The sequence below is a fragment of the Coloeus monedula genome (genome assembly GCF_965178545.1).
Source record: "Coloeus monedula genome assembly, chromosome: 1".
NCBI classification, from domain to species: domain Eukaryota; kingdom Metazoa; phylum Chordata; class Aves; order Passeriformes; family Corvidae; genus Coloeus; species Coloeus monedula.
In genome coordinates, this window is record NC_138781.1 from 351,145 (window position 1) to 378,657 (window position 27,513).

The 27,513-nt window shown below is 69.7% G+C and overlaps 3 protein-coding genes across 7 annotated transcripts; 1 reads left to right on the top strand and 2 right to left on the bottom strand.

Moving 5' to 3' along the window:
* Positions 1–1,265: 1,265 nt before the first annotated feature.
* On the bottom strand, positions 1,266–6,038 carry ABCB8 (ATP binding cassette subfamily B member 8). The gene is made up of 16 exons (XM_082290247.1): positions 5,951–6,038; positions 4,947–5,226; positions 4,372–4,527; positions 4,207–4,301; positions 4,031–4,136; positions 3,790–3,951; positions 3,621–3,706; positions 3,454–3,551; positions 3,225–3,330; positions 3,098–3,131; positions 2,794–2,930; positions 2,585–2,679; positions 2,299–2,432; positions 2,045–2,192; positions 1,473–1,723; positions 1,266–1,391 (listed from the first exon to the last, which is right to left on the bottom strand). Exons 1-16 carry the CDS (start codon positions 6,025–6,027, stop codon positions 1,311–1,313), a joined length of 2,046 nt encoding a protein of 681 aa, XP_082146373.1. The 5' UTR covers positions 6,028–6,038; the 3' UTR covers positions 1,266–1,310.
* A 93-nt stretch (positions 6,039–6,131) lies between these two features.
* On the top strand, positions 6,132–13,692 carry ATG9B (autophagy related 9B). 2 transcript variants are annotated; one of them, XM_082295663.1, is made up of 15 exons: positions 6,132–6,444; positions 8,035–8,167; positions 8,319–8,362; positions 8,486–8,550; positions 8,630–8,788; positions 9,337–9,478; positions 9,631–10,379; positions 10,493–10,646; positions 11,170–11,349; positions 11,430–11,675; positions 11,743–11,927; positions 12,215–12,317; positions 12,813–12,888; positions 13,020–13,126; positions 13,444–13,692. In XM_082295663.1, the coding sequence occupies exons 2-14, from the start codon at positions 8,038–8,040 to the stop codon at positions 13,109–13,111; spliced, it is 2,325 nt and encodes a 774-aa protein (XP_082151789.1). In that variant the 5' UTR covers positions 6,132–6,444; positions 8,035–8,037; the 3' UTR covers positions 13,112–13,126; positions 13,444–13,692. The 2 variants fall into 2 exon arrangements, with proteins under 2 accessions (XP_082151789.1, XP_082151790.1); XM_082295664.1 differs by lacking the exon at positions 6,132–6,444 and adding an exon at positions 6,474–7,272.
* Positions 13,693–14,040: 348 nt separating this feature from the next.
* NOS3 (nitric oxide synthase 3) lies at positions 14,041–25,716 on the bottom strand. 4 transcript variants are annotated; one of them, XM_082289425.1, is made up of 26 exons: positions 25,305–25,716; positions 24,143–24,245; positions 23,688–23,836; positions 22,982–23,144; positions 22,424–22,515; positions 22,200–22,341; positions 21,828–21,967; positions 21,225–21,399; positions 20,769–20,870; positions 20,449–20,643; positions 19,899–19,972; positions 19,659–19,803; positions 19,401–19,505; positions 19,116–19,183; positions 18,914–19,030; positions 18,283–18,457; positions 18,025–18,154; positions 17,414–17,492; positions 16,889–17,076; positions 16,422–16,600; positions 15,954–16,164; positions 15,643–15,730; positions 15,343–15,464; positions 14,767–14,915; positions 14,289–14,483; positions 14,041–14,199 (listed from the first exon to the last, which is right to left on the bottom strand). In XM_082289425.1, the coding sequence occupies exons 1-26, from the start codon at positions 25,439–25,441 to the stop codon at positions 14,077–14,079; spliced, it is 3,546 nt and encodes a 1,181-aa protein (XP_082145551.1). In that variant the 5' UTR covers positions 25,442–25,716; the 3' UTR covers positions 14,041–14,076. The 4 variants fall into 4 exon arrangements, with proteins under 4 accessions (XP_082145551.1, XP_082145552.1, XP_082145549.1 ...); XM_082289426.1 differs by lacking the exon at positions 14,289–14,483 and having other exon boundaries at positions 18,025–18,457; XM_082289423.1 differs by having other exon boundaries at positions 15,643–16,164; positions 18,025–18,457.
* Positions 25,717–27,513: the final 1,797 nt, after the last annotated feature.

Sequence of the window (27,513 nt, forward strand, 5' to 3'; positions counted from 1 at the left end):
CAGCCCCGATCCCGGTTCCAGCTCCCGTTCCAACCCCAGCCCCGGTCCCGCTCCCGGCTCCGCTCCCGCCGCGGCGCAGTCGCCGCCGGTCCCCGCCGCCCCCCGCCGCCGCCGCCCCCGCCCCTCCTGCTCGGCTCCACCCGCCGCCCCCGCCGGCGGCCGCAGCGCTGGGGTACGGGGGGCCGAGACCCCCGGGAAGGGGGGACCAGCCAGCAGCGCCCCTTCATCGGGCAGCTCAGGGGAACCCACCTCGGGGGTCACACAGAGGTCCCCCCGTCCCAGGGTCACGCAGGGGTTCCTCCGCCCCGGGGCGTGATGCAGTGGAGCCTTCACCCCAGAAAGATGCCACGGGGTCCTCTCACTCCGGGGGTGACACAGGCGTCTCCCATCCTAAGGCTGATCCAGGCGACCCCCCCCCACCCCGGCAGAGTCATGCCGGGCTAATCCTACCCCAGGGGGTCACACAGGGGTTCCCCCAGCCTGGGGGGTTGACACAAGGGTCCCCTACCTTGAGGGGCGGCACAGGGGACAGTCCATCCCGTGGAGTCACGAAGGGGTAACCCCCATTCCAGGGGCCCCCATCCCGGGGTCATGCAGAGGGTCCCCTTCCCCAGAAAGTTGACACAGGGTCCCTCCACTCCAGGGGTGATATAGGGGCCCCCACCCCTACAGGCGACCCCTCTCGCTCCAGGGGGGGAGGATCACACGGGGGTCTTCCCATCCCAGAGGTCACCCAGGAGTTCCTCCACTCCGGAGGTGACACATAGGCCCCCCTGCGCCGGGGGTTAATATCGGGGCCCTCCATGACAGAACTCACGCAAGGGCTCCTCCATCCCGGGGGGGAATGCAGGGGTCCCCCATCCCGAGGTCACGTAGGGGCTCACCCCCCCTTCCCCGGGGGGTGTTGCAGCGTTTCCTCACTCGGGAGTGACAAAGGGGTCCCACGCTCCCCGGGGACACATGCGACACCCTACTCCGAGGGTCAGACAGGGAACCCTCACCCCAGGAGGGCCACAGGGGTCCCGCATCTCGGGGGGGGGGGTGTCACACCAAGCAGGGGTGACACGGGAGATCCCCCCCCCCCCCCCCCCCCCGGGGGCAGCGCGGCCGGGGAGGGGGCTGGGCCAGCCTCGCCAGACACGCCCACAAACCAGACGTCACTCGCCCCAAACCCCGCCCCGTCCCGCCCCCTCCCCGGTGCCAAGGGCGCCCTCCAGCGGCCCGGAGGACCCGTCGCAACGTCCCACCACAAGGCGGAGCCCCCGTCCGCTTTCCACCCCTGGTTTATTGGGGAGCAGCGGGGGGACCCCTCAGGACCCCTCCTTGGTCTGCTGTCGGATGAGCTCAGCATAGACACCTCCTCGTCGCACCAGCTCCTCGTGAGTCCCTGCCTGTGGAGACAGCGGGGACAGCCGGACGGTGGCACCTCCCGGTGCCCACGCGCGCCGTCCCCACCCTGCCCCGCGCCTCACCTCAGCCACGCGGCCGTGGGCCAGCACGGCGATGAGCTGCGCGCCGCGGATGGTGCTGAGGCGGTGGGCGATGAGCAGCACGGTGCGGCCAGTGGCCGCACGGTCCAGGGCCTCCTGCACCGCCCGCTCCGCCTGCGCATCCAGCGCGCTCGTGGCCTCGTCCAGGATGAGCACAGCCGGGTCCTTGAGCAGCGCGCGGGCAATGGCGATGCGCTGCTTCTGCCCCCCAGACAGCGCCGTGCCACGCTCACCTGCGGGACACCGTGGGGACACCGCGGCGTGGGGGGACACAGTGGGGATGGCGGTGCTGCACCATCCCAGGGGACCACCCAACCCACAGCCGGGAACCCCCCAGAATGTCAGGGCCACATCAGCGTGGGGAGATCCCCCAGCCCAGAGCCAGGGACTCCCACATCCGAACCCTGTCCCTCCTGCTCAGAGCCCAGTGCGGCCCCAGCTCTCTCCGGCACAGCTGAACACCCGCAGTGACCAGCAGCCGGTGTCCCTGAAGGACCAGGATCACCTCAGCTGGGGTCCCACACTTGCCTGACCCCCTTCCGCCCCAGCCATACCCACGATGGTGTCGTAGCCCTCAGGGAAGCTGCGGATGAAGCCGTCAGCGTTGGCGAGCCGGGCGGCCTCGTACACCTCTGCATCAGAGGCTCCCGGCTTCCCGAAGCGGATGTTCTCCATGATGGTTGTGCCAAACAGCACTGGCTCCTGCAGCAAAACCCCAGCCTCAGCGCTGAGCCCCAGCCAGGACCACCTCCCTCCCCTTCCCCAGGGACAGCCAGGAAGTCCCAGCCAGCACCACTCCTGTCCCCACCTGGCTGATGAAGCCGATGACCTGCCCCCGCAGCCAGGAGGGGTCCAGGCTGGTGATGTCATGCCCATCCAGGGTGATAGTTCCCGCCGTGGGCTCGTAGAACCGCTCCAGCAGCGCTGCCACCGTCGACTTCCCTGCAGAGGGGACTCCTGAGGTCCCCCTGCTCTGGACCCCTGGCTCCAGCAGCACCGGGGGGTTCCCAGTCCCTGGCATCCACTGGGCGCACTGAGCACAGGACTGGGGCGCAGGAGGATGCACCCAGGGGGAGGGTGGGGGCTACTGGTACCTCCTCCAGAGGGCCCCACAATGGCCACTGTCTGGCAGGGGGGCAGGGTGAGGCTGAAGTCCTGCAGGACAGGGTAGCCAGGCCGGGTGGGATAACTGCAGGGAGAGGAGCAGGGGCTGCAGGGCTGCGGGCACATGGTGCCAACCCCCCAGTCCATGGGGTGGCTCAGAAAGCCGTGTGGGGCTGGGCAGGGGCCTGGTGGGACTCACCTGAAGGAGACGTGATGGAAGCAGATGTGTCCGAGCAGGGAGTGGGCAGGGATGGACACCCCGCCCTGCAGCGGCACAGGCGGCTCCAGCCTCAGGAGCTCGAAGACACGGGCACCGGCGCTCAGACCCCGCACCACCTGTGGGGGAACAGCAGGAGCACCTCATGGACCCCCAGGTCCCCAGACCCCACCTCACTGGTGCTCAGACCCCACACGTCCCACAGGGAGGGTGGTGAAAGCACCCCCGGAGCCCTAAACCTGAACCTGCAGCCTCAGGGGGTGCCAGAACCCCCCACCTCACCTACCTGGCCCATCAGGATGGAGATGTTGGCCAAGGACCTGGGAGGTACAAGGGCAGAGGTTGAGCTCAGGGCTGTGTGGGGTACAGGGGGTGCCAGGGGTACTGGGGGTACCACTGGGCCCTGCCCTGACCTTTGCACTGTCTGCGAGGCCACCAGGAAGGACATGAGGTCACCAGGCGAGAGCTCGTCTCCAGCCATCAGGGAGCCACCAACAAAGATGGTTCCCAGGACAATGCCTGTGGAGTGGGGACAAAGCTGGGATTTGAAGGGGACATGCAGAAGGAGCATTTAGAGGAGGTCCTGCCCAAGGGAGTCCCACCCTACAGCCATCGAGGTGCCACTCCATGGCCCCTGCTCACCATTGAGCGCCAGGTTGGAGAGCCCCTGGAAGGCGGCGATGCCGAGTCCCAGCCGCTCGCTCAGATGTCCGGCACGGTCCACCTCGACAGAGAACAGCCTGGGGCAGGGATGGGTTGGGGTCCCCACTTCCAGACCCTCGCCAGCCCCAAGTCCCCCCCACCCTTACCCTGCTTGCTGCTCCTCCATGGCAAAGGCGCGCACAGTCCGCACGTTGCCCAGGGCCTCGTCAGCCACCACTGTGGCCTTGGCCACCTGCAGGGATAGGGAGGACAGTGGGGACACCCCACGCTGTGGCCTCGGGGGTGGTAGAACTGGGGGGCTCAGGTGAGGGTTACCTGCTCCTGTGCCTGGCGGGAGAGGCTGCGGAGGAAGGCGCCGATGACGGCCCCGGAGCCCACCAGCACCGGCAGCGCCACGAGCATGAGCGCCGTGAGCTTGGGCGAGAGCAGGTACAGTGACACGAAGCAGCCGGCGGTCTGGGTGCTGCTGCGCAGGCCCTGGGGAGGGGGGCACAGTGGGTGGGGGGCCGAGGGGATGGGGGACCACCGGGCTTGCCCAGGAGATGGCCGGGCTCACCTGGGAGATGGCCAGCTTGAAGGAAGACTTGAACTCCTGGATGTCGGCCGTCAGCCGTGTCACCAGCTGCCCCGTGCGCGTGGCGTCAAAGAAGGCCACCTCCTGCCTGCCAGGGGAGTGGTGGGTGGGGGTCCCTGCGCCCCCACCTCTCCCACCCCCGTCCCTGCCGGGGCTACCTGAGCAGGGCACTGAAGAGCGCCTTGCGCATGTTGCTGGCCACCTGCTCGCCGACGCGAGCCAGCAGCGCGATGTACCCGAAGGTCAGCAGGCCCTGTGGGACGGCGGCGTCAGCAGGGCCAGGAAGGATCCCCCGCCCACCCTTTCGGGGGGTCGGCGCTCACCTGCAGGCAGTAGACGGCGAGGAGGCGCAGGGCCGGGCGCCGCACCTCGCGCAGGTACGTGGGGACGTGGCCGCGGGCGCATCGGGCCACCACGTTCACCAGCTGCCCCAGCAGCACCGGGATGCGCACGTTGAGCAGGGCCGCGCCCAGCGCCAGCTGCGGGGACAGACAGGGACAGCGGTGTCACGGCACCGGGACAGCAGGACATCAGGAGGGTGTCATGCCACTGCACCGGGACACCAGCTGGCCTGGCACAGCACCGGGACAGTGGGTGTCATGCCACGGCATCGGGACAGCAGAATCAGGATGGTAGGTGTCACGCAAGACAGTGGCTGCCACACCATAACATGGGGACAAGGGACCATGCCCCTGCACAGAGACTGTGGCCATCACACTGTGGCACTAGGACAGTGGCAGCCAGTGACAGGCACTGGGATGGCGGGTGTCATACCATGGCAATGGGACAGTGGCCATCGTGCTGTGGCACCGGGACAGTGTGTCATTCCACAGCACAGGTGTGACACAGGGACAGTGGGGATAAGGGGGACCATGGCCACCCACTCGCCCCTGCTCACCAGGACGGCAGCTGAGAGTGCCAGGAGCTGCGGGCGCAGGAAGGTCCAGAACAGCGGCCAATCAAAGGGGGGCTCCGTGGGGGACTCTGGAGGCTCGGGACCACCAGGGACAGCAGGGGGGACCGCGGGGACAGTGGCCTCCTGGCAGCGCGCAGCTGTGCGCAGCAGCCCCAGCACCACGCAGCCTGTGGCTGAGCCGGCCAGGAGCAAGCGGGGGGCCAGAGGTGCGGGGGGCAGCCGGGGGGCCCTGGCCAGCCCCAGGCGCCCCCCATACCTGAAACTGGGGAGAGGGGTGAGTGAAGGGTGCCCCAACGAGGGGAGCCCCAGGGAACCCGGGGACCCCCAGCAGGGGCAGCACTCCCCCACAATCCGGTGCAGGGAGACCCCCACCATGCTCCTGCTGCTTCCCGGCAGCCCCGAGCCCCCCGAAGCCCCCACGGATCGCCCCGTGGACCTCAGAATCTCATCTCCCACCACCAAGAGTTGTGTTCCTCCCTCCAAGGGACCCAGGAGTCCAGGATCCCCCCAGGACTGCCTGGAACCCCAGAGTCCTGGCTCCCCCCACCAAGAGTTGGGGTGCCCCCACCACCAGGGGACCCGTGACTCTGGGAACCTCCCGGGACACCCCAGGACTGCAGAGTCCGCGTTCGCCACACCACACCACACCAAGAGTTGGGGTCGTCCTCTCAAGGCACCCCGGGTCTCCCCACGACCTGCCCACGTGTTCTCCCCGCTCTGACCCCCGCCCCGCTGCTCCGGGACGCCCACGTACCCCTAAACCTCCCGGGAGCCCCGGCCTCCCCGTGGTCCCCCCGCAGGGATCCAGATGTCTGGGAGCCCCCGCGAGTTCCCGGAACCTCCGGCTCCCCCGCAACCTGACTCGCACCCCCGGGACCCCCGGGACCCCCGAGTCTGGGCTCCTCCCAGCAAGAGTTGGGGTTCCCGCGCTCCAAGGAACCCGAGAGTCCGGGATCCTCCAGGAATGCCCTGCATCTCCCCGGTACCTGCGCCCCAAAGCGGAGGGCGGCCGGAGCCGGGTCCAAGCGCCCGCAGCCCGCAGCAAGAGCACCGGCAGCGGCATGGCGGCACCGGGCGGGGGCGGCACCGGGGGCGGCACCGGGGAGGGACCGGGGAGGGCCGGGGGCGGGGAGGGGCGGTCCCGGGCGGGCGGAGCCCCAACACCGCGGCCCGGGCCCTGCGCCGGCCCCGACCCGCACCGGCCCCTCTCCGGCGCCTCGGGCCCTTCCCCGGGTTCCGAGCCCTGACTCCTGCAACCCCCGGTCCCGGCACCCCCGCTCCTCCCCGGGACCACCTCGGGACCACCGGACCTGCACCGGAACCCCGTGCCGGAGCTCAGACCGCACACCGGCACCCCCCGAGCCCCGGGGCTGCTGTCGGTGCGGCCATGGCCGGCGGCGGGACCCGGGGCGAGCGCGGGGCCCCTTGAGCGTTCCGCACCGGCGGGGACGGGGGCACCGAGCCAGCACCGAGCGGCCAGGTGAGCACGGACGGGGAAGCGGGTATCGGGGGTGGCGGAGCCTCGCTGTCCCCGGTGCGGGGTCACCCCGCTGCTTCCCGGGGTCCTTCAGCTGCCCCGGGACCCTCCAAGCGGGTAGCACGGGGGCATCGGGGCAGGTGTGTCCCCTGCAGCCCCGGGGGTGCCCCTGTCCGCATGGGCGATCCCGGGTCACTCCCGGGGGTCACTGACGAGCCCCGTCCGTGTTCTTACGGCGCAGCCATGTGTCACCACTGGGGTTCGTGTCACCACGGGGATGTCACCCTGCCGTGGCCCCACGGGCAGATCTCCGCCTCCCCGTGCGGAGTCGCGGGGGTCCCCGTTTGACACAGGTGACTCTGCGGAAGCACACGTGTGTGTCCTGGCAGGGTCACCGGGGCCGTTGCCGGGGGCCACTGTGTGCCCTGGCTAGCACATGCCCTGAGCTCTGCCCCTGGCCCTCGGGGGTGTCCCGGCTGCCCGGCCCCCGCCCGGGGATCCCCCCGGCCCCCCCGCTGTTTACACTCTCGGGCTATTTTCGGGCCCCGCGGATATTTTTGGCTGCCGTGTGCGGAGCTGGTTGGGGACGGGACGGGCCGTGCTGGTGTCACCCGCCGGGACACCCGATCCCGGGGGAAGCCGCCGCTGTCCCCGAGGGAGTGTTGCACAAGTGGGGGTCGGATCCCTCTTGCCGCATCAGCCCCGCGCCCGCGGCCCGCGCCGTGAGTCAGCCCCGGACAGGTGGGGCCGGACGGGTCACCTGCGGCCACCGGCCTGGCCGGACACCGGCTGTGGCCACCGCGGGGGACGCAGGTGACGCGCGGGGCTGCGGTAAGGGAGCCGTGGGGGGTGGACAGGGGGGTCCCATCCTGCTCCAGGGGTGGGGGTCCCATCCTTCCCCAGGCGGTGATGGTTCCATACAAGGGTTTGGGGTCCCTTCCAAGAGTTTTGGGTCCCGTCCTCCCCGTGGGGGGTTGTCCCCCTGCCCCGAGGTCCGGGGTCCTGCCCTAGCCCAGGGGGTGGGGGGTCCGGCCCTTCTCGGGCCGGGGGTCCGCAAGGCACCGAGCGGCCGCCGAGGCTCAGGACTGTTCCTGAGCTGGTCCCACTCTGGGCTGCTGCTCCCGGCTCCGGGGTGCTGTGTCCGTTGTGAGTGGGGTCTGTGGGGTGTCTGTGGGTACAGGAGTCCGTGGGGAGGGGGGCTCTACGGGAAGGAAGGGTATGGGGGGGCTGTGGACACAGGGGTCTCTGGGGAGGGGCGTTCCCCCACTCGGACTGGGCGGGGGCAGCACAGCATGGCCAGGGGGACAGCTGGGGGAAGTATTGGGGTCACTCGGGCCATGCAGGGGGTCCCTCCCGGGAAGCCCCGCAGGGTCACGGCAAGCTCTGGCGCTGGCCTGGCCGGTGGGACAGGATGGGCCGGTGGCACCTGTGGTGTCACCTGCTCGCGGCCGGGGCCAGCTCAGGCCACCCGAATTCGGGGCACGCGGGCGGCGCTGCGGCACCCCAGTGGCATTTCCGGTGCCCCATACCTGCCCCCCGAGCCCTCCGCCCCACACCTGCCCCGCGGCGGCAGGTGCTCACGTTTCCCGGCAGGTGATGGCGGAGCAGGGAGAGGAGGACCGGGAGTACCCGGAATACCGGCGGCTGGAGGACTGCGAGGAGGACTCGCCCCCCGGCGAGGAGGAGGAGGAGCAGCTGCTGCTGCACGTCACTGAAGGGCCGACAGGTACTGGGGTCCCATCTGGTGGGGGATCCAGGGTTCCCATGGGCTGTTTGGGGGTCCCAGTGGGTGTTTCTGGGTCCTTGGAGGGGCGCGGGGGTCCAGGGTGATGGGGTGGCATCACATTCCCACCTGACCCCCCTGCGTTTTCCCCCAGACTCGTGGCACCACATCAAGGACCTGGACAGTTTCTTCACCAAGATATCCTGGCACAGCCCCTGGCGGCACTGTGGGGAACATGGGGGAACATGGGGTGACTCTGGGGATGGAGGTGGACATGGGGGGTCCATCACCCCCTCAAAGTCTCCTTAACCCCCCCCCCACATCTACCACTTCCACCAGAGGAATGGCTTTGCCTGCGTTGTGCTCTCGGACGTCCTTGAGCTGGTGTAAGTGATGCCACGTTGTCACCACGCAGTGCCACACAGCTGTGCCACAGGGGTCCCACTGACCCCCCTGTGCCCCCAGGCAGTTCCTGTTTGTCGTCACCTTCAGCACATTCCTGCTGTGCTGTGTCGACTACGATGTCCTGTTCGCCACCCGCCCCCTCAACCACAGCCATGTCCCCGAGCACACCAAGGTGACCCTGCCGGACGCCGTGCTGCCCGCCCCGCAGTGCGCCCGCAGGTGGGCAGGGGGACACTGGGGGACATTGGGGGACATTGGGTGAGCTGTGCAGGGGTGCTGGTGCTGTGGGTGTCACGTGGGGTCCCAGTGGTGTGGATGTCCCCAAAGGGTCAGTGGCAGTGCGTGCCTACTGCTCCTGCTGGTGCCTGCATGGCCGTGCAGAGGTCCCAGTGCCACTAGCATGGCTTTGTGGGGGTCAGGGTGCCACTGGTGTGGCTGCCTGGGGTCCTGGTGCTGTGGGTGACATGTGTCCCCAGCAGGCTCTGAGACAGCAGATGCACGCAAGGGGACTGGTGGCCCTGGGGACACCTGTTTCTGCAGGCTCCAGGGCAGTGGGTGGCTGCTGTCTGTGAAGGGTTTGTTGGCACTGCTGACACTTGTGTCCCCACGGCCTTCATGTCAGCAGGTGGCTTCTGGTTCTGCTGGCACTGGTCTGGCTGGGGGAGTCCCAGTGGCACTGGTGACACCTGTGTCTTCTTGGCAGGCTCTGTGGTTGGAAGGAGGCCACAGGGGGGTTGGTGGCACTGGTGACACCCATGTCCCCACAGGCTCCGTGGCAGCGGGTGGCTGCTGTTCCTGCTGGTGCTGGCGGGCGCAGTCTGGCTGTGCCGCCTGGTCACAGCACTCCGGCGCCTCGTGGGCTACTGGGAGATCCGGAGCTTCTACATCCGCGCACTCGGCATCCCCGCGGTGAGGGGCTGGGGAGGGCCGATGGGGGCTGGGGTCCGGGCTGTGCCGTACGGGGCCGTGCGGTGCTGAGCCATGCCGAGTCACACCAGCGCCGCGCGGTGCTGAGCTGTGCCACGGGGTGCCCAGTGCCAATCGCCGCGCCGCCGTCACAGGAGGAGCTGTGTAACCACAGCTGGCAGTCGGTGCAGGCGCGGCTGCTGGCGCTGCAGCGGCGCCAGCCCCTGTGCGTACCACGCCGGGAGCTGACGGAGCTCGACATCCACCACCGCATCCTGCGCTTCCGCAACTACACCGTGGCCATGGTCAACAAGTCCCTGCTGCCCGTGCGCTTCCGCCTCCCGCTGCTCGGCCCCGTGGTCTTCCTCACGCGCGGCCTGCAGTTCAACCTGGAGCTGCTGCTGTTCCGCGGCCCAGCCGCGCTCTTCCAGAACACCTGGAGCCTGCGGCCGCAGGTGAAGCGGGCGGGCGCGCGGCGGGCGCTGGCGCGGGGCCTGGCGCGGGCATCGGTGCTGCTGGGGGTGGCCAACCTGGCGCTGTGCCCCTGCGTGCTGGGCTGGCGCCTGCTGCTCGCCTTCTTCAGCTACGCCGAGGGGCTGAAGCGGGCGCCGGGCAGCCTGGGTGCGCGCCGCTGGTCGCTCTACGCCCGCCACTACCTGCGCCACTTCAACGAGCTGGGCCACGAGCTGCAGGCGCGGCTCGGCCGTGGCCATGCGCCGGCCACCAAGTACATGGACTCGTTCAGCAGCCCGCTGCTGGCCGTGCTGGCTCGCCACGTGGGCTTCTTCGCCGGCTCCGTGCTGGCCGTGCTCATCGTGCTCACCGTGTACGACGAGGACGTGCTGACGGTGCAGCACATCCTGACGGCCATCACGCTGCTGGGGCTCGTGGTCACGGTGGCCAGGTGGGTGCTGGATTGGTGGTCACGGTGGCCGGGTGGATGGGCCAGACTCTGTGCCGTGCTGGGCTGGGTGGGCAGCGGGGGGCTAAGGTGGGACCCTGCCTGTGCCCCTGCAGGTCCTTCATCCCAGACGAGCACTCGGTGTGGTGCCCCGAGCAGCTGCTGCAGCGGGTCCTCGCACACGTCCATTACTTGCCCGAGCACTGGCAGGGCCGTGCCGGCCGCGCCGAGACTCGAGCGGAGATGGCGCAGCTCTTCCAGTACAAGGCGGTGGGTGCAGCCCCTCCACTCCCCGAGACCCTCCTCACCAGGACCTCCCTGCCCTGGGACCATCCTCCCCACCCCCAGGACCCCACAGACTTGGAGCTCCCCATCCTGGGACTTCCCAACCCTGGAGCCCCCCTCCTCAGGATCCCCAGCCTGGACCCCTCAACCCTTGGATCCCCTGCTCCTAAAACCCCTTGCCCTGGGACTGCCTGCCCCAATCCCCTGCCCTGGGACCCCCCCAGCCCCAGGACCCCACAAACTGGGAGCTTCCTGTCCCAGGATCCCCTACTCTGGGCTCCTCCACACTGGGACCCTCCTGCCCCAAGACTCCCCACTCTTGGGACACCCCCATTCCAGGAGCCTCCTGCTTTGGAGTCCCCCACCCTGGGACCCCTTCACCCCAGGGCAGCCCTGCCCAAGGACTCCGCTGCCCTGGCACCCCCACCTTGGACATCCTACCCCAGGACTTCCCAATTTGGGACCTCTGCCCCGGGACACCCCCAGATCCCACTGCCCCCCTCTGCAGGTTTTCATCCTGGAGGAGCTGCTGAGCCCCCTCGTGACACCCCTGATCCTCATCTTCGCGTTTCCCCCCCGCGCCCTCGAGATCGTGGACTTCTTCCGCAACTTCACGGTGGAGGTGGCGGGGGTGGGGGACATCTGCTCCTTCGCGCAGCTGGACGTGCGGCACCACGGCAACCCCCAGGTGGGGACTGGGGGGCCCGGGGGTGGCGGGCTGGGGCTGCGTGTCCCCTGTTGGGGTGTCCCATGTCCCTGTCCCCTCAGTGGCTGTCGGAGGGACACACGGAGGCCCCCCCGGAGCGCCAAGCGGAGCACGGGAAGACGGAGCTGTCGCTGATGCGCTTCGCCCTGAGCAATCCCCGCTGGCGGCCGCCGCCGCCCGCTCGCCGCTTCCTCGGCCACCTGCAGGCGCAGGTGACCCGCGACGCGGCCACCGCGCCCCCCCCGCGGCACCTGCTGGCCGAGGGGCCGCTGGCCGCGTCCCTCCTGTCCGAGGACTCGGCGCTGGCGGTGAGTGGGGGCGATTCGGGGGGGCTGCGGTGTACTTTGGGTGTCCCCCTGACGAATGTCCCCACAGCCCGAGGGGCTGGTAGCCAGCGTCTTGGCGGCCAGCGGGCTGGTGGCCCGGGACCCGCGCTTTGGGCAGCCCTGCAGCACGGCCAGCGCCACTGCCAGCCTGCTGGCGTCCCTGCGGAACCCCCTGGGGACCCCGCCCTGCGGAGCCCCTGAGAGCCCTGGAGAGCACCAGTGCCCCGAGGACAGGTGGGGACCAGGGACAGGGGTCGTGAGGAGGAGAGACGTGGTGGGGACATGGGCACCGGGGGATGGGGGGCGTGGGAGGGGGGACATGGCTGGCAGGGGTGTCATGGCAGCGAGGGGTGTCACTGATGGGGGCTGTCAGGGTGGGGAGGGGGTGTCACAGAGGGAAGGGGTGGCGGGGAGGGATGTGGTGGCAGGCAAGGGGTGTCACGACGGCTCAGGGCTGTCACAGCGAGGAGGGGGTGTTGTGGCGGGGGTGTAACCTCGTCCCACCCCTCCCGTGCCCCAAGGCCGGCGCTGAGTGAGTCGCGGCTGCGCAGCCTGAGCCGCTCGGCGCTGCTGGCCGAGGTGGCCTCGGCCGAGATGAGCCTTCACGCCATCTACCTGCACCAGGTGTGTCACCTGCGGTTCCCGTGCTCCCCCTGCCCACAGCACCCCCAGGACACAGGTCCCTTGGGGTCCCCTGGTGTCCCCATGTCCACCAGAGTGTCACTGTCTGGGTGCTCTGCCTCGCCCCCTGGAAGTCCTGCCTGGCCCTGGTCCCTTGTCCCCCGTCCCTTGTCCCCAGCCCCATTCCAAGCTGCCCTATGCTCCCTGCCCCACTGGGTGACATCGTTCTCGGCCACGGCCAGATGGCAAGTTGGGGATGAGGCACCGCAGCTGGTGTCACCCATGTTCCCCCTTCTGCCACCCCTTTGGGGGCTGGGGAGTGTCCTGGGCTGAGGGACCCCTGCCCCGCTGCCCCATGGGGGGCTCCGAGTGCCAGTATGGGGGAGCTCTGCTGTGCTGGGGGCTCTAGCAGCAATAGGGGGGCTCTGGCTGCCTCTGGGGGGTGTTCTGAGCACTAATGCGGGGTCTCTGCTATTCCTTGACCCCTCTCCCCCGCAGCTCCACCAGCAGCAGCAGCTGCAGGGCCCCGGCCCCCAGCCCGCGGGGGCACCCAAACACCCTTTCGTGACCACAGGTGAGCACCGGCCGCGTGGTGTGTCCCGGGGGCTGGGGGGACACTGCTGACACCCCCCACCACCGCGGGGCCGAGCCTGGAGCCAGGGCAGGGCGGGTTCTGGAGGTCCTGACCCCCCCTGTGCCCCCCAGGCTCGGCTGCCCGGGCCTCGCAGCTGCGGGAGATGCCGCTGGGCGGGTGGGCCGAGGAGGAAGAGGAGGAAGAAGAGGAGACAATGACGTAGCCGGACCCGGCTCCGGTGAGTGGGGACACGGGGGAGCGGGGACCCCCGGGATTGGGCCAGGGAAACCCCCGGGGGTGGGAGACAGGACGCCCCGGGGCTGGGGGACATGGTGACCCCCAGGGCTGAGGATACAGGGACTTGGGACACAGAGACCCCTGGGGCTGGGGTTCAGTGGGGTCTGGCTGCCGTGTGTGCCGGGGTCCCCAGTTTCTGGGGTGCCCAGTTTTGGGGTCCCCAAGTGCCAGGGTCCCCACTCTGGGGCCCCCACTCCAGGATCTCCACGCTGAGGTCCCTGCTCTGGGATCCCTGCTGACACCCCGTTCTCTCCGCAGGGTCCTGGTTGTGCCGAGACCCCCCCGGAGGTGCCGGGGGAGCCTCCAGGGGCACAGTGGGGGGCTCGCCGTGCCCACTATGCTGCCAGGGGGGCCCTGTCCGTGGGAGCCCCCTGCTCGGGGTGTCCCTGGTGCCCCCACTGCAGTGCGGGGTCAGGGGTGCTGCCAGGGGCCTCCCCAGGTGCTGTGTTTGGGGGGGGCAAAGGGCTGGTGCCCCGAGCACCAGCCGAAATAAAGGTTTACAGAGGGGCTGTGCCCGCTGGCTGTGCCCGGGGGTGGGCTGGGGGTCCCGGGGGGGCGATGCCGTGGATGGGGGCAGGGCAGTGTGACGCTGGGGGCTGTGGGCAGGTGGCAACGGTGGTGCCGGCGTGGTGCCTCTCAACTGCAGCCACACAAGTGGGAGCCACAGGACCGTGGCTATGTCCTTTTGCCCCCCATTTCCCACCCCTCATGTCTGGAGGGTGGCCAGGTGCCCCCAGCAGTGTCGCAAAGCCCATCCTGCCCTGTGCCAGCTCCCAAGCCTCCAGTGCCACCGCGGGAGCCGAAGTGTGGGGCCGGGGGTATCAAAACTAAACCTTTACTGGGGGGTGGCGGGACGGGGGCGCAGCCGCAGGGACCCCCGTGTCCCCGCGCTCAGGGCGCCGGGCCCGGCGGGCGCCGCTCCTGCAGGGAGAAGGACTGGCTGCGGATGCGCAGGGCCACCTCCTGCGTGCGGAACGTCAGCCCGAAGATGTCCTCGTGGTAGCGGTTCTTGTCCTGTGGGACAGGTGTCAGGGCCGGGGCCGGTGTCCCCCGTGGTGTCCACAGGTGTGTCCCCTGTGGTGTCCCCGTGTCCGAGCCCTTACCCTCAGCTCGCTGATGACGTCCCCCGCCTGCCCCAGTGTCATGTTGCCTTCCTGGGCCAGGATGTGCTGCACGGTCTGCAGCACCTCGGTGGCCATGGTGACGTCCCCGCACACGTACATGTGGCCCCCGTGCTGGCAGAGCACCTGGTGCACCTCGGCCGCCAGCTGTGCCCGCAGCACGTCCTGCACGTACGTCTGGGGACACACAGGGACGATGGCATCCTGCACCCACCCAACCTGTCCCCAGGTTCCCATCCTTGCCCTGATCCTTTGTGTGCTGTCCCTGTCCGTGTCCCCAGCCCCTCACCTCCATCGCTGGCTAAGTGTCCCCCACTAATCTCTGTCCCCTTCATTTCCATCCTCACCTTGTCCTTGTCCCCATCATACCTCCCTCCCCAGCTCCAAGCCCATCCCAGTCTGTCTCCATCCCATCCCGGTCTCAGTCCCCATCCCCATCCCACCCCTGTCCCCGTCACACCTTGGGGGTCCCGGGCTCACGGGAGAAGGCCGTGAGCACCTGGCTGAGGGCCCCCTGCTCCCGCGCCTCCTCCATCTCCTCTCGGTAAATGTGGTCCAGGGCAGATGAGCGGCACCCGAACACCAGCACCATGGGGCCCAGGGGGCCACCTGCAGGGGGACAATGTCCTCGTGTCCCCACACTCCACGTCCCTACAGCCCCGCTCACCCCTGTCCTGCAGCCTCCCCTGTCCCCACATCTCCCCATCCCCATGTCCCCACGTCTCCAGTCTCCATCCCTTCCCCATGTCCCCACGTCCCCAACCCCTTGCTCACTGTCCCCATCTCTTGTCCTGCCTCCCAGTGCCACCATGTTCTTGTGTCTCTGTGCCCATGTCCCCATACGCCCCACACCCCCGCATCCCTCCCATCCCCAGCTCCCAGTCCCCGTCCCCAGATACTCCCACCCACCTGTCCCCATGTCCCCATCCCCATGTCACTGTTTCCCCATCCCCCTGTCCCTGGCCCCCCATCGCCCCTGCCCCCCATCCCCAGCTCCCCGTGTCCCCATGTCCCCAGCCCCGTCCCCTGTCCCCACCTCCAGCGCGCAGCAGGTGCAGCCGGTGCTGCCAGAAGCTGCGGAAGGGCGCGACGCCGGTGCCGGGGCCCACGAGGATGCAGGGGGTGTCAGGGGCGGGCGGCAGCCGGAACGAGGGGGCCCTGCAGCAGTCGGGGGTCACTGGGGGCCCTTGAGCTGTCGGGAAATGGGGGGGGGGGGCAGGCGGGGGGTAGGTTGGGGGGAATAGGGGTAGGCAGGGGACGTGTAGGGGAGCATCTGAGGAGGACAGAGAGGGATGGCAGGCGGGGGACACATGCGGGAGGACAGGCGATCCCTTACCCCCGGATGAAGGCTGGCACTGTGTCCCCGGGCTGCAGCCGCGCCAGCCACGTGGAGCAGACGCCGTAGTGGAGGGGACCCTGCCCGTCTGTGGGGACCAGAGGGGGCTGGTGGGGGTGCGGCAGGTGGCACCCCCAAAGGCAGCCCCTCAGAGAGCCTCCCGCAGGGACTGGCGACTCCTGTGTGCCCGGGCAGGGCTGGAGATTGGGGGGACCTGAAGATGCTCTGGGGACACTGGAGAAATGCTGGAAACCCTGAAGGTGCCCTGGAGGTGCCCGACCGCGCCCGGCCCCGCCCCTGCCCCCGCTCACTCTCGCTGTGGTAGGTGACGACGGCCACGGTGAGGTGGATCTCGCCCGGGTGGGCGCCGGGCGCGGAGCTGATGGAGTAGTAGCGGGGCTGGAGCAGCGGGAGCTGGGAGAGCAGCAGCGCGGCCGGCAGAGCCACGGAGGGGAACTCGGCCAGAACCTCCGGCAGCGTCGGGCACCGGAACCACTTCCACTCCTCGTACAGCCGAGCGTCCTGCGGGCACAAGGCTGGGACAGCGGGGATCCCACACCCGGCCCCCGGGCCCCCCCGGGCCTGGCACCCGACCAAGGGGACCAGCACCCACCCGGGGTGGGGGAGCATCCCAGTATCCGGTGAGGGAGGGGATCAGCATCCCGGTATCCAGACTGAGAGGTAACCGGCATCCCAGTACGGGGGGAGGTCAGCATCCCAGCACCCCAGTACCCCCCGCCCCTCTCCGGGTGGTGACCCCCCGCCCCAATCCCCCTCACCTGCGCCAGGCGCTGGAGCCGCTCCCGCTCCGCGGGGTCCCGGGCCAGCGAGCCCAGGAGCTGCAGGAACTGGGGGGTCGGGGGGGCCGCCACGTCCAGGTAGAAGGTGAGAGCCTGGGCCAGGGTGCAGGGGGGCAGCCGGTCCTGCGGCACCCAGCGCGGCCCGGGGGTGGACCCGCCTGGGGATGGGGGAATCGGGGCGCTCACTTCTGTCCTGTGCCCTTCCCAAGGCCCTTCCTCTTTTCCTTCTTCTTCTCACCCAGCCAAGTCCGAGCGCCTTCCCATTCCCTTCCCCGGCCCCTTCCTCTTTCTCTTCCCAAGTCTCAGCCCCTCCCCATCTCTCCCCTGTCCGTAGCGGCGGGACCCCCTCCTGTCCCCTTCCGGTACCGAAGGGTCCCCCCACAATCCCCCCCGTGCCCTCTGTACCGGCAGGTTCTCCCCCAGTCCTCCCCGTGCCCCCTCCGTACCGGCGGGGTCCCCGTCGCGGCTCTCCATCCCCAGGGGCTGCTCGGGGGGCGGCGGGTCCTCCACGCGCTCCAGGACCCCCTGCACCAGCTCCTCGCGGTTGGCGGGGAACACGCCCAGGTGGTCCCCGGGCAGGTGCCGCAGCCCCCCCTGCTCTGCGCAGCCCACCCGCACCAGCAGCGTCTGCCGGCTGGGGGGCACGGGGGGTCAGCGGGGGGAACGGGGGGTCTGGGCTTTGGGGGTGCAAGGGGGACAGCGGGGGTGGAGGGTGCCACGGTGCGGGAGGGGCAGTGGTGAGGGGGGCCTGGAATGACGGGAGGGGCGAGGGGTCAGCGGGGTGCAGGAGGGGTCAGCGCGGGACGAGGCGGGGCAGACACGGGATGGGGGGGAAAGCGGTCCCGCGGGTCCCGGCAGTGGGGGGTGTCCGCGGGATGGGGGGACCCCGGAGTCCCGGAAGTGGAGGGGAACGGGAGATCCCGGGGGTGGGTGGAGTGGGAGGGGGGGGTCCCTGCGCGGGGGGATCTCACCTGGACTCCTCACTCTGCAGGTTCTCCACAGACAGCACCGAGCAGGGGAACACCTGGCGCTTGTGCAGCTGGGACAGTCCTGGGGGGCGCGGGGGGGTCATGGGGGAAGTGGGGACACGGAATGCAGGGGAGGGTACGGAGGATTAGGGGAGCACGGGAGGCTGGTGGTCACGGGTGGTTGTAGGAGGACACGGGAGGCTGGGGACACATGGGGACACAGGGATACATGTAGGGCTGGGGGACATGGGGGGCTGAGGGGTCATAGGGGGACTGGAGGGACTGGATGGTCACGAGGGGACACGGAGGGGCTGGGGAGGAGCAGGGATTTGGGGGGACATGGAGGAGCACGGGGGCTGGGGACTCATGGGGTCACAGGAGGGCTGGGGGGAACCAAAGGGTCTTGGGGAGGTCATGAGGGGGCTGGACGAGTCCCTGGGGGGGTGTCTGGGAGGTGGCCTCCCAGAGCTGTGGGGTGCGAGGGGATCCCCCAGGATGCTCGGGGGGTGCTATGGGGTGTCCCGGGGGACACGGGGCACATGCCGGTGACAGGTGCGGGGTGACACAGGGAGGTCCCGCAGGGGTCGGGGGGGGGGTCCCGGAGGAGTCGGTACCGGCCAGAGTCTCGGTGGCCTGGGGCTGTGGCACCAGCCGGTGCCTCTGGCGCTTCCAGCCCTGGGGCGGGGCGAACAGCTCCTCGGCGCCCCCCGCGCCGTCCCCCACGCAGAAGGTCTCGCAGGCAGCCTGGGGGTACGGGGGGGGTGCAGTGGGTGCCGAGCAGGGGGGCCTGTGGGTGCCCCCCCAACCCTCGGACTGGCAGACCAGGCGTGCCCAGGTGCAGAACGGATCCTGAGCCCCCCCCAGCCCCTTACCTGGAACACCTGGCGTGCCCAGGTGCGGAACGACTCCTCCTGGGCACACAGCTCGTCGCCCTCGCCCAGGGGCAGCACCCGCTCCCCCCCCAGCTCCTCCAGCCGCGTGTCCACGGCCCGCGCAAAGGCACAGAAGTGGGGGTACGCCCGGGACCCCAACCCGAACACCGCAAACCTGGGGGGAGAAGGGGGGGTGAGAGTCCCCAGGAATGTGGGGGTATGCCCAGGACCCCGACCTGAACACCACCAACCGGGGGGGAATGCAGTGTGGGGGGTCCCCAAAGCCAGAGGGGTCAGGCCATTACGTGAGGGGGTCAGGGTTGGGGACCTCGGGGGCAGCTCCTGCCCCTCCCACATCTGCAGGGCAGCCGGGGCTGGAGCTGCCAGTGCCGGTGTGAGCCCCAAGCCCCAGCAGGGCAGCGTGCCCAGGCCAAGGACCCCACCCCATCCCTGTTCCCACGGCCATGCCCGTGCCCATCCGTGTGGCCCCGGTACCACAGGACTCCCAACATGCCCAGGCTGAGGACCCCATCCCAGTACCCATCCCGTGCCCATTCTATGCCCATCCCCATGGCCATGCTCTGTCCGTGTGGCCATGCCCATCCCATGCCCATCCCCGTGGCCTCGGTACCGCAGGGCTCCCAAGGTTCCTGCACTGTCTGTGTTGCTGAGCTGCCGCCGCTTCTTCTTCCAGGAGGACACGAGCTGGTCGGACTGGGAGACGCTGTTGAACCGCAGCTTGTAGCTCCTGGGGGGTTAGAAGGGTGAGGAGGGTGAGGGGGGATCCTGCCCCGGCCCCAGTGGAGACCCCTCCGGACCCCTGGGGTGCTCACATGGGCGGCTCCACCTGGGAGGTGCCAGTGTAGGGCGATGTCATCTCCATCAGTGCCTTGGAGAAGCTCTGTGGGGGGCAGAATGTCACCCCCACATCCCATCCCCACCCCATGCTCATCCCATCTCCTCCCATTTCCATCTCACCCCCATCCCATCTCCAACCCCAACTTCATCTTTATCCCCCCCCCTATCCCATCCCATCTTATCCCATCTTATCCCATCTTATCCCATCTTATCCCATCTTATCCCATCCCCATTGCATCCTCCTCTCATCCCATCCCTACCTCAGCACATTCTGGAGGGTCCCCATTCCCAAATGTGCTGGTGACCACCAAGACCAGGGTCTCATGCTCCAGGGCCACCACATCATACTCATCCATGCACAGCACCTTCATGGAATCCCAGGATTAGGATCCCTCCACAGAGCTGCACCCGGCGCCTCCCCTCGCCCAAAGCCCTGCCACAGGGCATTTGGCCTTTGGCCCCGCGGGGGGAGGTGGATGAGGGGAGCTGTCCCAGTTCTCCCCCTTTTTCCTCCAAACCTTGGGATCAAATGCCCGTCGGAAGAGCTGGCACAGATTCCAAGCATAAGTCCGTGATTTCCCAGTCTCCGTGGCATAGAGGATGGTGGCCTTGACCCGTCGCGCCATCACGTGTCCCATGAGCTTGGCCGAGATCTTGACAGCGCTGTGGGATCCCCAGGGCCACCATGGGATCAGCATGGGATTCCCAGGGGATCCCAGAACTCCCAGGGGATCTCCAGGATCATGGGGTTCACCTACTTGGCCACTTCCTTGAAGGTCTTTCTCCGGGTGACAGTGGTGCCTTTGGACACGTAAACCTTCCAGGCGTCCGGCTGTGGGGCGCGAAGGGGGCGGTTGTGGGGCAGAGGGGCCGTGGGGGGGAGTTGTGAGGCAGAGGGGTTGGGGGTCTGTGGGGCTGGACCTGCCTGGTACCAGAAAGTGAACTGGGGGTCATGGGGGCTCGAGGGGGGCTGGAGGACTCCCAAAGGGGCTGAGGGAGACCCTCAGCTGGGTGCTGGGGGTGTCCCAGAGGGTGCTCAGGGGGTGCTGTGGGGTGGCCCGGGGGCAGCCGTGGGGTAGATGCCGGTGGAGGGTGACGCAGAGGGTTGGGGGTTCCGCAGGGATCTGCGGTGCCTGGGGGAGTCCCAGAAAGTCCTCGGGGATCCGGGGGGGGTCAGTGCCAGCTGACCGAGGGTCTCAGTGACCTGGGGCTGCAGCATCAGCCGCTGCTTCTGGCACCTCCAGCCCTGGGAGGGGGGCAGAGGGGCTGGGGAGCCACGGGGTTGGATGTGTGGGGCAGGGGTCCCACCTGGTAGCGGAAGGTGGGGCTCAGGTGGTAGTTGACCATCTCCTGGTGGAAGACAGGTGTGAGACTGCCCGAGAGGGGGGGCACGATCCAGGCCCAGTCCGCAGGGCACCCACCCCGCGCCCGCCCCTCCGCCGCCAGGTGCTTCATGAAGGACTCGGTGGCTGCGTGGTGGTCCACGATGGTCACCTGGGCCACCTGCGGGGACAGGGGGGCAATGGGCACTTGGGCCATTTATGGGGATGGGGGGTGCAGGGATGTGGGGTTCCTGTGGCCCAGCAGTGTGGGGCTCTCAGCACTGGGGGGCCCAGAAGGGGTCCCACCTGGAAGCTGTGCAGCACGGCCACGTTCACCTCCACGGCTGCCCGGTCCTTCCAGAGGGATGAACTTGTCCCTGTGTCCAGCCCCATGCGCTCGGCCACCTCCTGTGGGGGGTCAGCAAGGCAGGGTTGGCCAGGGGGTCAGCCAGGCGGTCCCCGAGGGGTCCCGGATGGGGTCCTAGTGGTGTCCTGTTCGGGGTACCAGAGGGCTCCTGGGGGAGGTCCTGGGGGAGACCCAAGCATGGTCCCGTTGGGAGTCCCAGGGGGGTTCTGGTGAGGGTCCCTGGATGAGCCTGAAGGGGGTGCCAGAGTGGTCCCAGTAGGGGTCCCTGGGGGGTTCCGGGTGGGTCCAGTGTGGAAACCTTGGGGAGTAGCAGGGGGCTCCCAGGAGGGGTCCTGGGGGACTGCAGTGGGGTGCGAGGGCTGTCCCTGTGGGGTCCCGGGGGGCCGGGGGCTCACAGGCAGCACGTTGTAGCGGTGGCGGTCGCAGAGGTTCCGGGAGCCGATCTCGGTGCCCATGTACCAACCATTGAACGGCGCCGCGGGGAACTCGAGACCCCCAATCTCCAGCAGCAGGTTGGCCACGGCCGGCAGCGCGTGCCAGCGCAGCCCCAGCTCCGAGAACCACTCCAGCCTGGGGGGCACGGAAGGGCTGTGGGCGTACCCTCACAGACCCACAGCGGCCCCACGGCCCCCGGTGTGGGCACCCAACCCCAATCCCACCTGTGTCCCAGTATCCCACCCGGAGAGGGGGTCAGCACACCAATAGCTCAAGCAGGGAGAGGATCAGCATCCCAATAGTCCAGAATCCAGCCCGGGAGGGAGTCAACAACCCGGTATCCCAGCAGGGGAAGGGGACAGCATCCCAGTATCCCAGCCAGGGACGAGCCCAGCACCCCAGTATCCATCAAGGATGGGATCAGACCCATGTCTGCCCCATGTTCCCAGCGGGGTTCCCCAACCTCCATCCCCTCCCCCGAGGTGACCCCGTGGGACTTCAGCCCAGGGCACTGGGAGAGTCCCGCGGCCAGAGGGATTCCGGGGGGTCACAGCCCCACTCACGTGGGGTGCTGCAGCGGCACCTCGAGGACCAGCTCCGGGGGGAGCGGGAAGAGCTCAGGGGACTCGTCGGGGCTCTGCAGCAGCAGCGGCAGCACATCGAAACGGCCCCCCCCGGGGGTCCAGCCGTGTTGGATGCAGAGCTGGGAGGGGAAAGCGTCAGGGAGGGCCACCAGGAAGTGTTTGGGAGTGCAGGGATTGGGGGAATGGAGGGGAGATGGAGAGGTGGACGGAGTAGGATGAGGAGGGGGATGGAGGAGAGAGAAAGTGGGGACGGAGGGCGGCATGGAGGGAAGATTGAGCAGGGGATGGAGAGGGGATAGAGGAGGGATGGGGAGGTGGTGAGGGGGCCTGGAGGCGCAGGGGCTCCCCCACCTCGGTGATGTCCACATTGGCAGGGTCGCCTCGCACGGAGCCGTCGGGCTGCCGATACCCCGCGTAGCGGATCAGCTGCGAGTTCCAGATGCGGAAATCGCCGCGTCCCGGCGCCCGCGGGGGGAAGATGGTGATGGCGGACCTGGGGGGAAGGGGGGGGCCGGGGAGGGCCGTCAGGACACCCTGCAGCCGCGGGGGTCAGGGGGGGCCGGGGGGATTCTCACCGGATGTTGCCGCGGTTGGTGGCGAACTGGATGTGGGAGCACAGGAGGCTGAACATCTCCCCCAGCCCCCCGCAGTCCCGGGCATCAAAGACCTGTGGGAGGGACAGGGTGGGGTGTGGGGGACCCCTGCGGGCCAGGTGGGGTGGGAGTCCCCCTGGGGAATCTGCAGGCCAGGGGGTCCCTTGGGACAGGCGTCCCATGGGGCGGGGGTGGCATGGGGTCTTTGCTGGGGCGGGAGTTCCCTGCGGAACCAGGGTCCCCGTAGGACAGGGGTTCCCGAGGGGTTCCCCTGGGCTGGGGGTCCCCATGGAACAGGTGCAAGGCAGGGCCTCTGTAGGGTGGGGGTCACCGCAGCACACAGGACATGGTGTGAGGGTCCCCGTGGCGTGGGGGTAACCATGGGGGGGTTGGTCCCGGTGGGTCCCTGTGAGATGGGGTGGGGTTCCTGTGCGGGGAGTTGGGGTCCCTGTGGTTTGGTGTCCCCAGGAGTTTGAGGTCTTCCCGTGTTAGTGTCCCCGTGGGCTGTGGTGGGTGAGGGTCCCGCGGGTGGGGCCGCACCTGGAGCTTGTTCCACTGGATGCGGCCGACGCAGCGCGCCGCGTTCCGCCAGGCCTGCTTGGCCCCGAACGCCAGCTCGGGCTCCCGGAGCCGGTACGAGCCCGAAGCCGCGATGTCGGCGGCCACCTCCCGCAGCCGCTGCGTGTGTGCCGGGGAGTTCTCCCTGCAGGGGGACCCTCAGCATCCACGGACACATTGACCACCCCCCAGCACCCCCAGACACTGGCAGCCCCGGGGGCGGGGGCCCAGCAGGTACAGGAGTGCGGGGTGCTCTGGGGCAGGGATGGGGATATGGGATGTCCCAGGGCAGGGATGGGGATATGGGTGTGCTTTGGGACAGGGGTGGGGATATGGGGCACCCCAGGACATCTCTGGAGCTATGGGGGTACCCTGGCATGCAGATGGGGATGTGGAGTGCTCTGGGCAGGGATGGGGCTGGGGGTACTTTGGGGCAGGGGTGGGGTTTTGGGTGTCTCAGGAAAGGGATAGGGATATAGAGGTGTTTTGGGCAGAGGCGGGCCTATGGGGTGCCCTGGGGCTGTGGGGTGCCTTGGTGCAGGGGAGGGCGAGGCAGTGGGGTGCTCTGGGGTGGAAATGGGGCCATGGACAGGGCCGGGGCTGGGCTGTGGGTGCCCCGGGGCCGCGGGGCGCCCATGCCCGCTGTGGGGGTGCCCATGTCTGTTGTGGGGGTCCCGTCCCCGCTCACCGCCGCAGGGACACGTAGTACTGGGTGATGAAGTCCCGGGCCAGCTCCAGCAGCTCCTCGGGCGGTCGCGTCCCCTCGGGGGTGGGGGCGGGCAGCGGCCGCGGCAGCACCAGGGACCCCAGGCAGCGCTGCCCCGAGCAGGGCAGCTCCTGGGGGATGATCTGGTGAGCTGCCCAGATCGCCGGGACAGACGTCCCGGTCCCTGTATCCCCTTCCACACCGCCCCGCCCGTGCCTGTCACCCCGGCACCCCCCAAACCTGGACCCCCAGCCCCGCCCCCTGACTTTGCCCCCCCATCTGCCTCCTGTCCTGCAGCCCCCCAATGTGCAAGTCCAACCTGCACCCCCAGCCCTCTGCCGCTATCCCTGCGCCCTCTCTTCTCACCCCGCCAGCCCCACACCCCATTCCCGTGCCCCATCCCCGCTCCCCTCAGCCGCGCCCCGCGCCCCCCGGACCTGCCCCGCAGTCGCGCAGAGCGTGTCGTAGCTGATGCTCCCCGTCTCCCAGTTCTTCAGGCGAGCGAAGCGGGGGGGCTCCGCCGGGGAGGAGGGCGCAGGACTGGAAGGTGACACGGGACACCCCTGAGCCCTGTCCGGGCGGGGGGGGGGGCCCAGCCGGGGGTCTCGGGGGACTTGGGGAGAAACCCATCCACCTCCCCCGCACTTGCTCCCGCGGCTCTGACACCGGGACCGCCTCGGGGTGCGGGGACCTGTCCGAGGGGACGGCGACAGGAGAGCACTGGGTGGAGGGGAGCAGTGGGTGGGCTGTGGCGGGGGCAGTGGGGGAGGTCCGGGGACTTCTGGTGCTGGAGGCGGGGGGGGGGCGGGTCTCGAGCCCTCGGGTCAACTTCGTGGGGACGGGGCGTGGCAAGGAATGGAGGGCAGGGGGTGAGGAGGCGCAGAGGATGGGGGTGCTGAACTGGGGGGGCAGAGACTGGGGAGGCTGAGCTGGGGGGGATCAGGGGATGCAGGGGAAATAGGGGATGGGGAGCTGAGCTGGGAAGTCAGGGAATGGGAGATCGAGATATGGAGGGCTGAGTTGGAGGGGTCAAAAGTTGAGGGGTCAGAGGATGGAGGGGGCGCGGGGCGTTCCTGGCCCTCGTGTGAGTGTGAACAATGGCCATGAGTCAGACCGGGCTCCGGGCCACCGAGGGGGGTGGACACACCCCCCTCCCGTCCCCGTCTCCTCCGAGCTGGGGGATTCCTACGCCTCCAGCCCCACCGGACCCCATACGCCCCTCCGCATACGTGCCCATATGTGCCCCCAGATCCCGCTCGCCCCAGCGCACCCCCGGGGGTCCCACGGGCTGCTGGGGCCACGCCGTGGGACAGGAGACACTGTCGCGATGCCACGGGCAATGCGCACAGGGCTCTGCTGCCGGCGGACTCCGTGTTCTGCCCCAGTGACCCATGCGAGCCACCCCGGCAGGGACGCCTCCACGCCGGGGACACGTCTCCGGTGGGCTCCAGGCATGTGCGAACGTCCCCGTGAGGGAGGAGGGGGTCCCCGTCGAGGCTCGGAGCTGCGGCAGGTGAGCGCCGGTGCCCCGGTGCCCTGTCCGTCCTTTCCACCCCATTCCTCCGTATCCCACCCCGTCCATCCCACCTGGGCACCTACTTGGGGGGCTCGGTGACAGCGGCGGAGGCAGCGGTGACAGGGGGGTCCTCGGGCGCGGGGCCGCGCGGGCGCGAGCAGAGGCCGAGGCCGGGGCAGGCGCGGGGGGCTCCGGGCAGGACCCCCGGCAGGTTCCCCATCGCGGCCCCACTGAGCCGGGAGCGGCCGCTTCCCGCTTCCTACAGCCCGGGGAAGTGGTGACGAGGCCGCGACGCCCCCGCCCCGTGCACAATGGGCACCGCCACCTCCACCGTCACTGCCACCGCCACGCGGCGTGGGACACACCGGGGACCCCACCGGGGGGCGTCGAACCCAGTGTGACCCCCGGCCCCCTGGCAAGTGGCCAGGGGAAGAGAGCGATGGCACCCAGAGAGGGGGACACGACACTCATGGCGGGGACATGGCCCTTGGGGGACTTGGGAACACACATGACACACGGGTGGGGGGCACAGCACGGGGGGGAACATGGCACTGGGGGGGATATATGGCACTGGAGGGCATGCATGGCACCCCGAGGGAGGACAGCTGGCACCCGGGGGGGATACAGCGCTGAAAGGGACATGGCACCCACGGGGGACATGAAACTGGGGGGACGCACATGGCGCCGGGGGAACAAACACATGGCTCTGGGGTGGACATGGCACCCTGGGGACGCAGCGATGGCACCCAGAGGGAGGACACAGCACCCATGGGGGACACACAGCACTCGGGAGGCCGCCGTGGTGGCAGGGTCCCCCATCCCGGCCACAGGACGCTGTGCCCCCTCCCGCCTTTGCACTGGGCAGTTGGATGCTCCAGGGGGTTCCCGGACCCCCCCCCCCCAGCCCCCCAGCCGTGGGGCGGATGTCCGGCGGGACCCCCCCCTCCATTTCCCGCCGCTTCCACCCAGTTCCGGCCATTGATGTGCTGGGCGCTCCCGGGGACCCCCGGGTGAGCACCCCTGGGGGGAGACTATGCAGGGGGAAGTGCACCCCTCGACCGTCCCCGGGGGGCACCCTGGAAAGCCGCGTGGGTTGGGGGGGTTCACCCCAGCTGTCGGCGGGGAGGGTCCTACGGTAACCCCGGAGTGGGGCGGGGGTCGCGGTGGGGGGGGGAAGGCCGGGGCGGGGATGCTGTTGGGGTGCGGGGGGGTGGCGGGGGGGTGCGGGGTCCCCCCGGTGCGGGTGGGTGGGTCCCTCCGGAGGTTCGGGGGGGGGGGCTCAGCCCGCAGCTCACGCAGCGACGGGAAACCGCGCCCGGTGCCGGCTCGGCGGTTCCTTCCTGCGGGGGGAGAACGGGGCGGAGGGAACCGGGAGGCGCGGGTCGGGACCGAGGCACGGCGTGGAGGGCAGAGCCGGGAGGGGGTGCCGCAGGGACCCTCGGGGGACACGGAGTGGGGTTCGATCACCTCGTCTCGGGGGTCCCGGGTTGCCGCCCCAGCCCCGGGGTGTTCCCTGCCCCCGCCCCCACGCGCCGTGGGGCGGGGCCGGCCTGTCCGTCACGACAGAGCGCCCACCCGACTGGCTGCCCTGCCCGGGGGGGCGGGGCTCGGCCGCGGGACAGGCGGGGGCTGCTGAGGGTCAGGGCTCGAACCCCCTGCCCTCTCAGCCCCCCCAAAGCCACAGCCCCCCACCCACATCCCCCCGCCTCCCAGCCCCCCCAAATCCACCGCCTCCCCTTCCCCACGGCCTCCTCCAGCCCCACAGCCCCCCGCCCCACGGCCGTCCCGCCCCACGGCCGTCCCGTACCCCACAGTCCCCCCCGCCCGGCTCGGCTGAGCTCCGGTTGGTCTGGTCTGTCCATTCACGTCTGGTCGATCTGGTCAGTCAGATCAATCCATTTATGTCCGGTCAGTCCATTTGGGTCCGGTCGGGCCCAGTCGATCCATTCAGGTCCAGTCACGCCCGTTTGGGTCCGTTCGGGTTCATCGGGGCCATTCAAAGCCCGTCGCAGCCGGTCTGTCCAGTCGGTCTGGTTGGGACTGGTCAGAGCTGGCCGGGTCCGGTTGGTCAAGTCAGTCCGGTCAGACCAGTTGGTTCGGTCCGTCTATTCGGGGCCGTTCGGGTCCAGTTGGTCCGTTCGGGTCCGGTCACTCCGGTCGGTCCCTGCGGTCGGGCCCCGCGGCGGGGCCGGGTCGGGGCCGGCGCCGTTTTCAGCACCTGGGACAGAGACCGGGAGCATCCAGAGCAGCGTCGGGATCGGGACTGAGACTGGGACGGGAGTGGAACTGCGC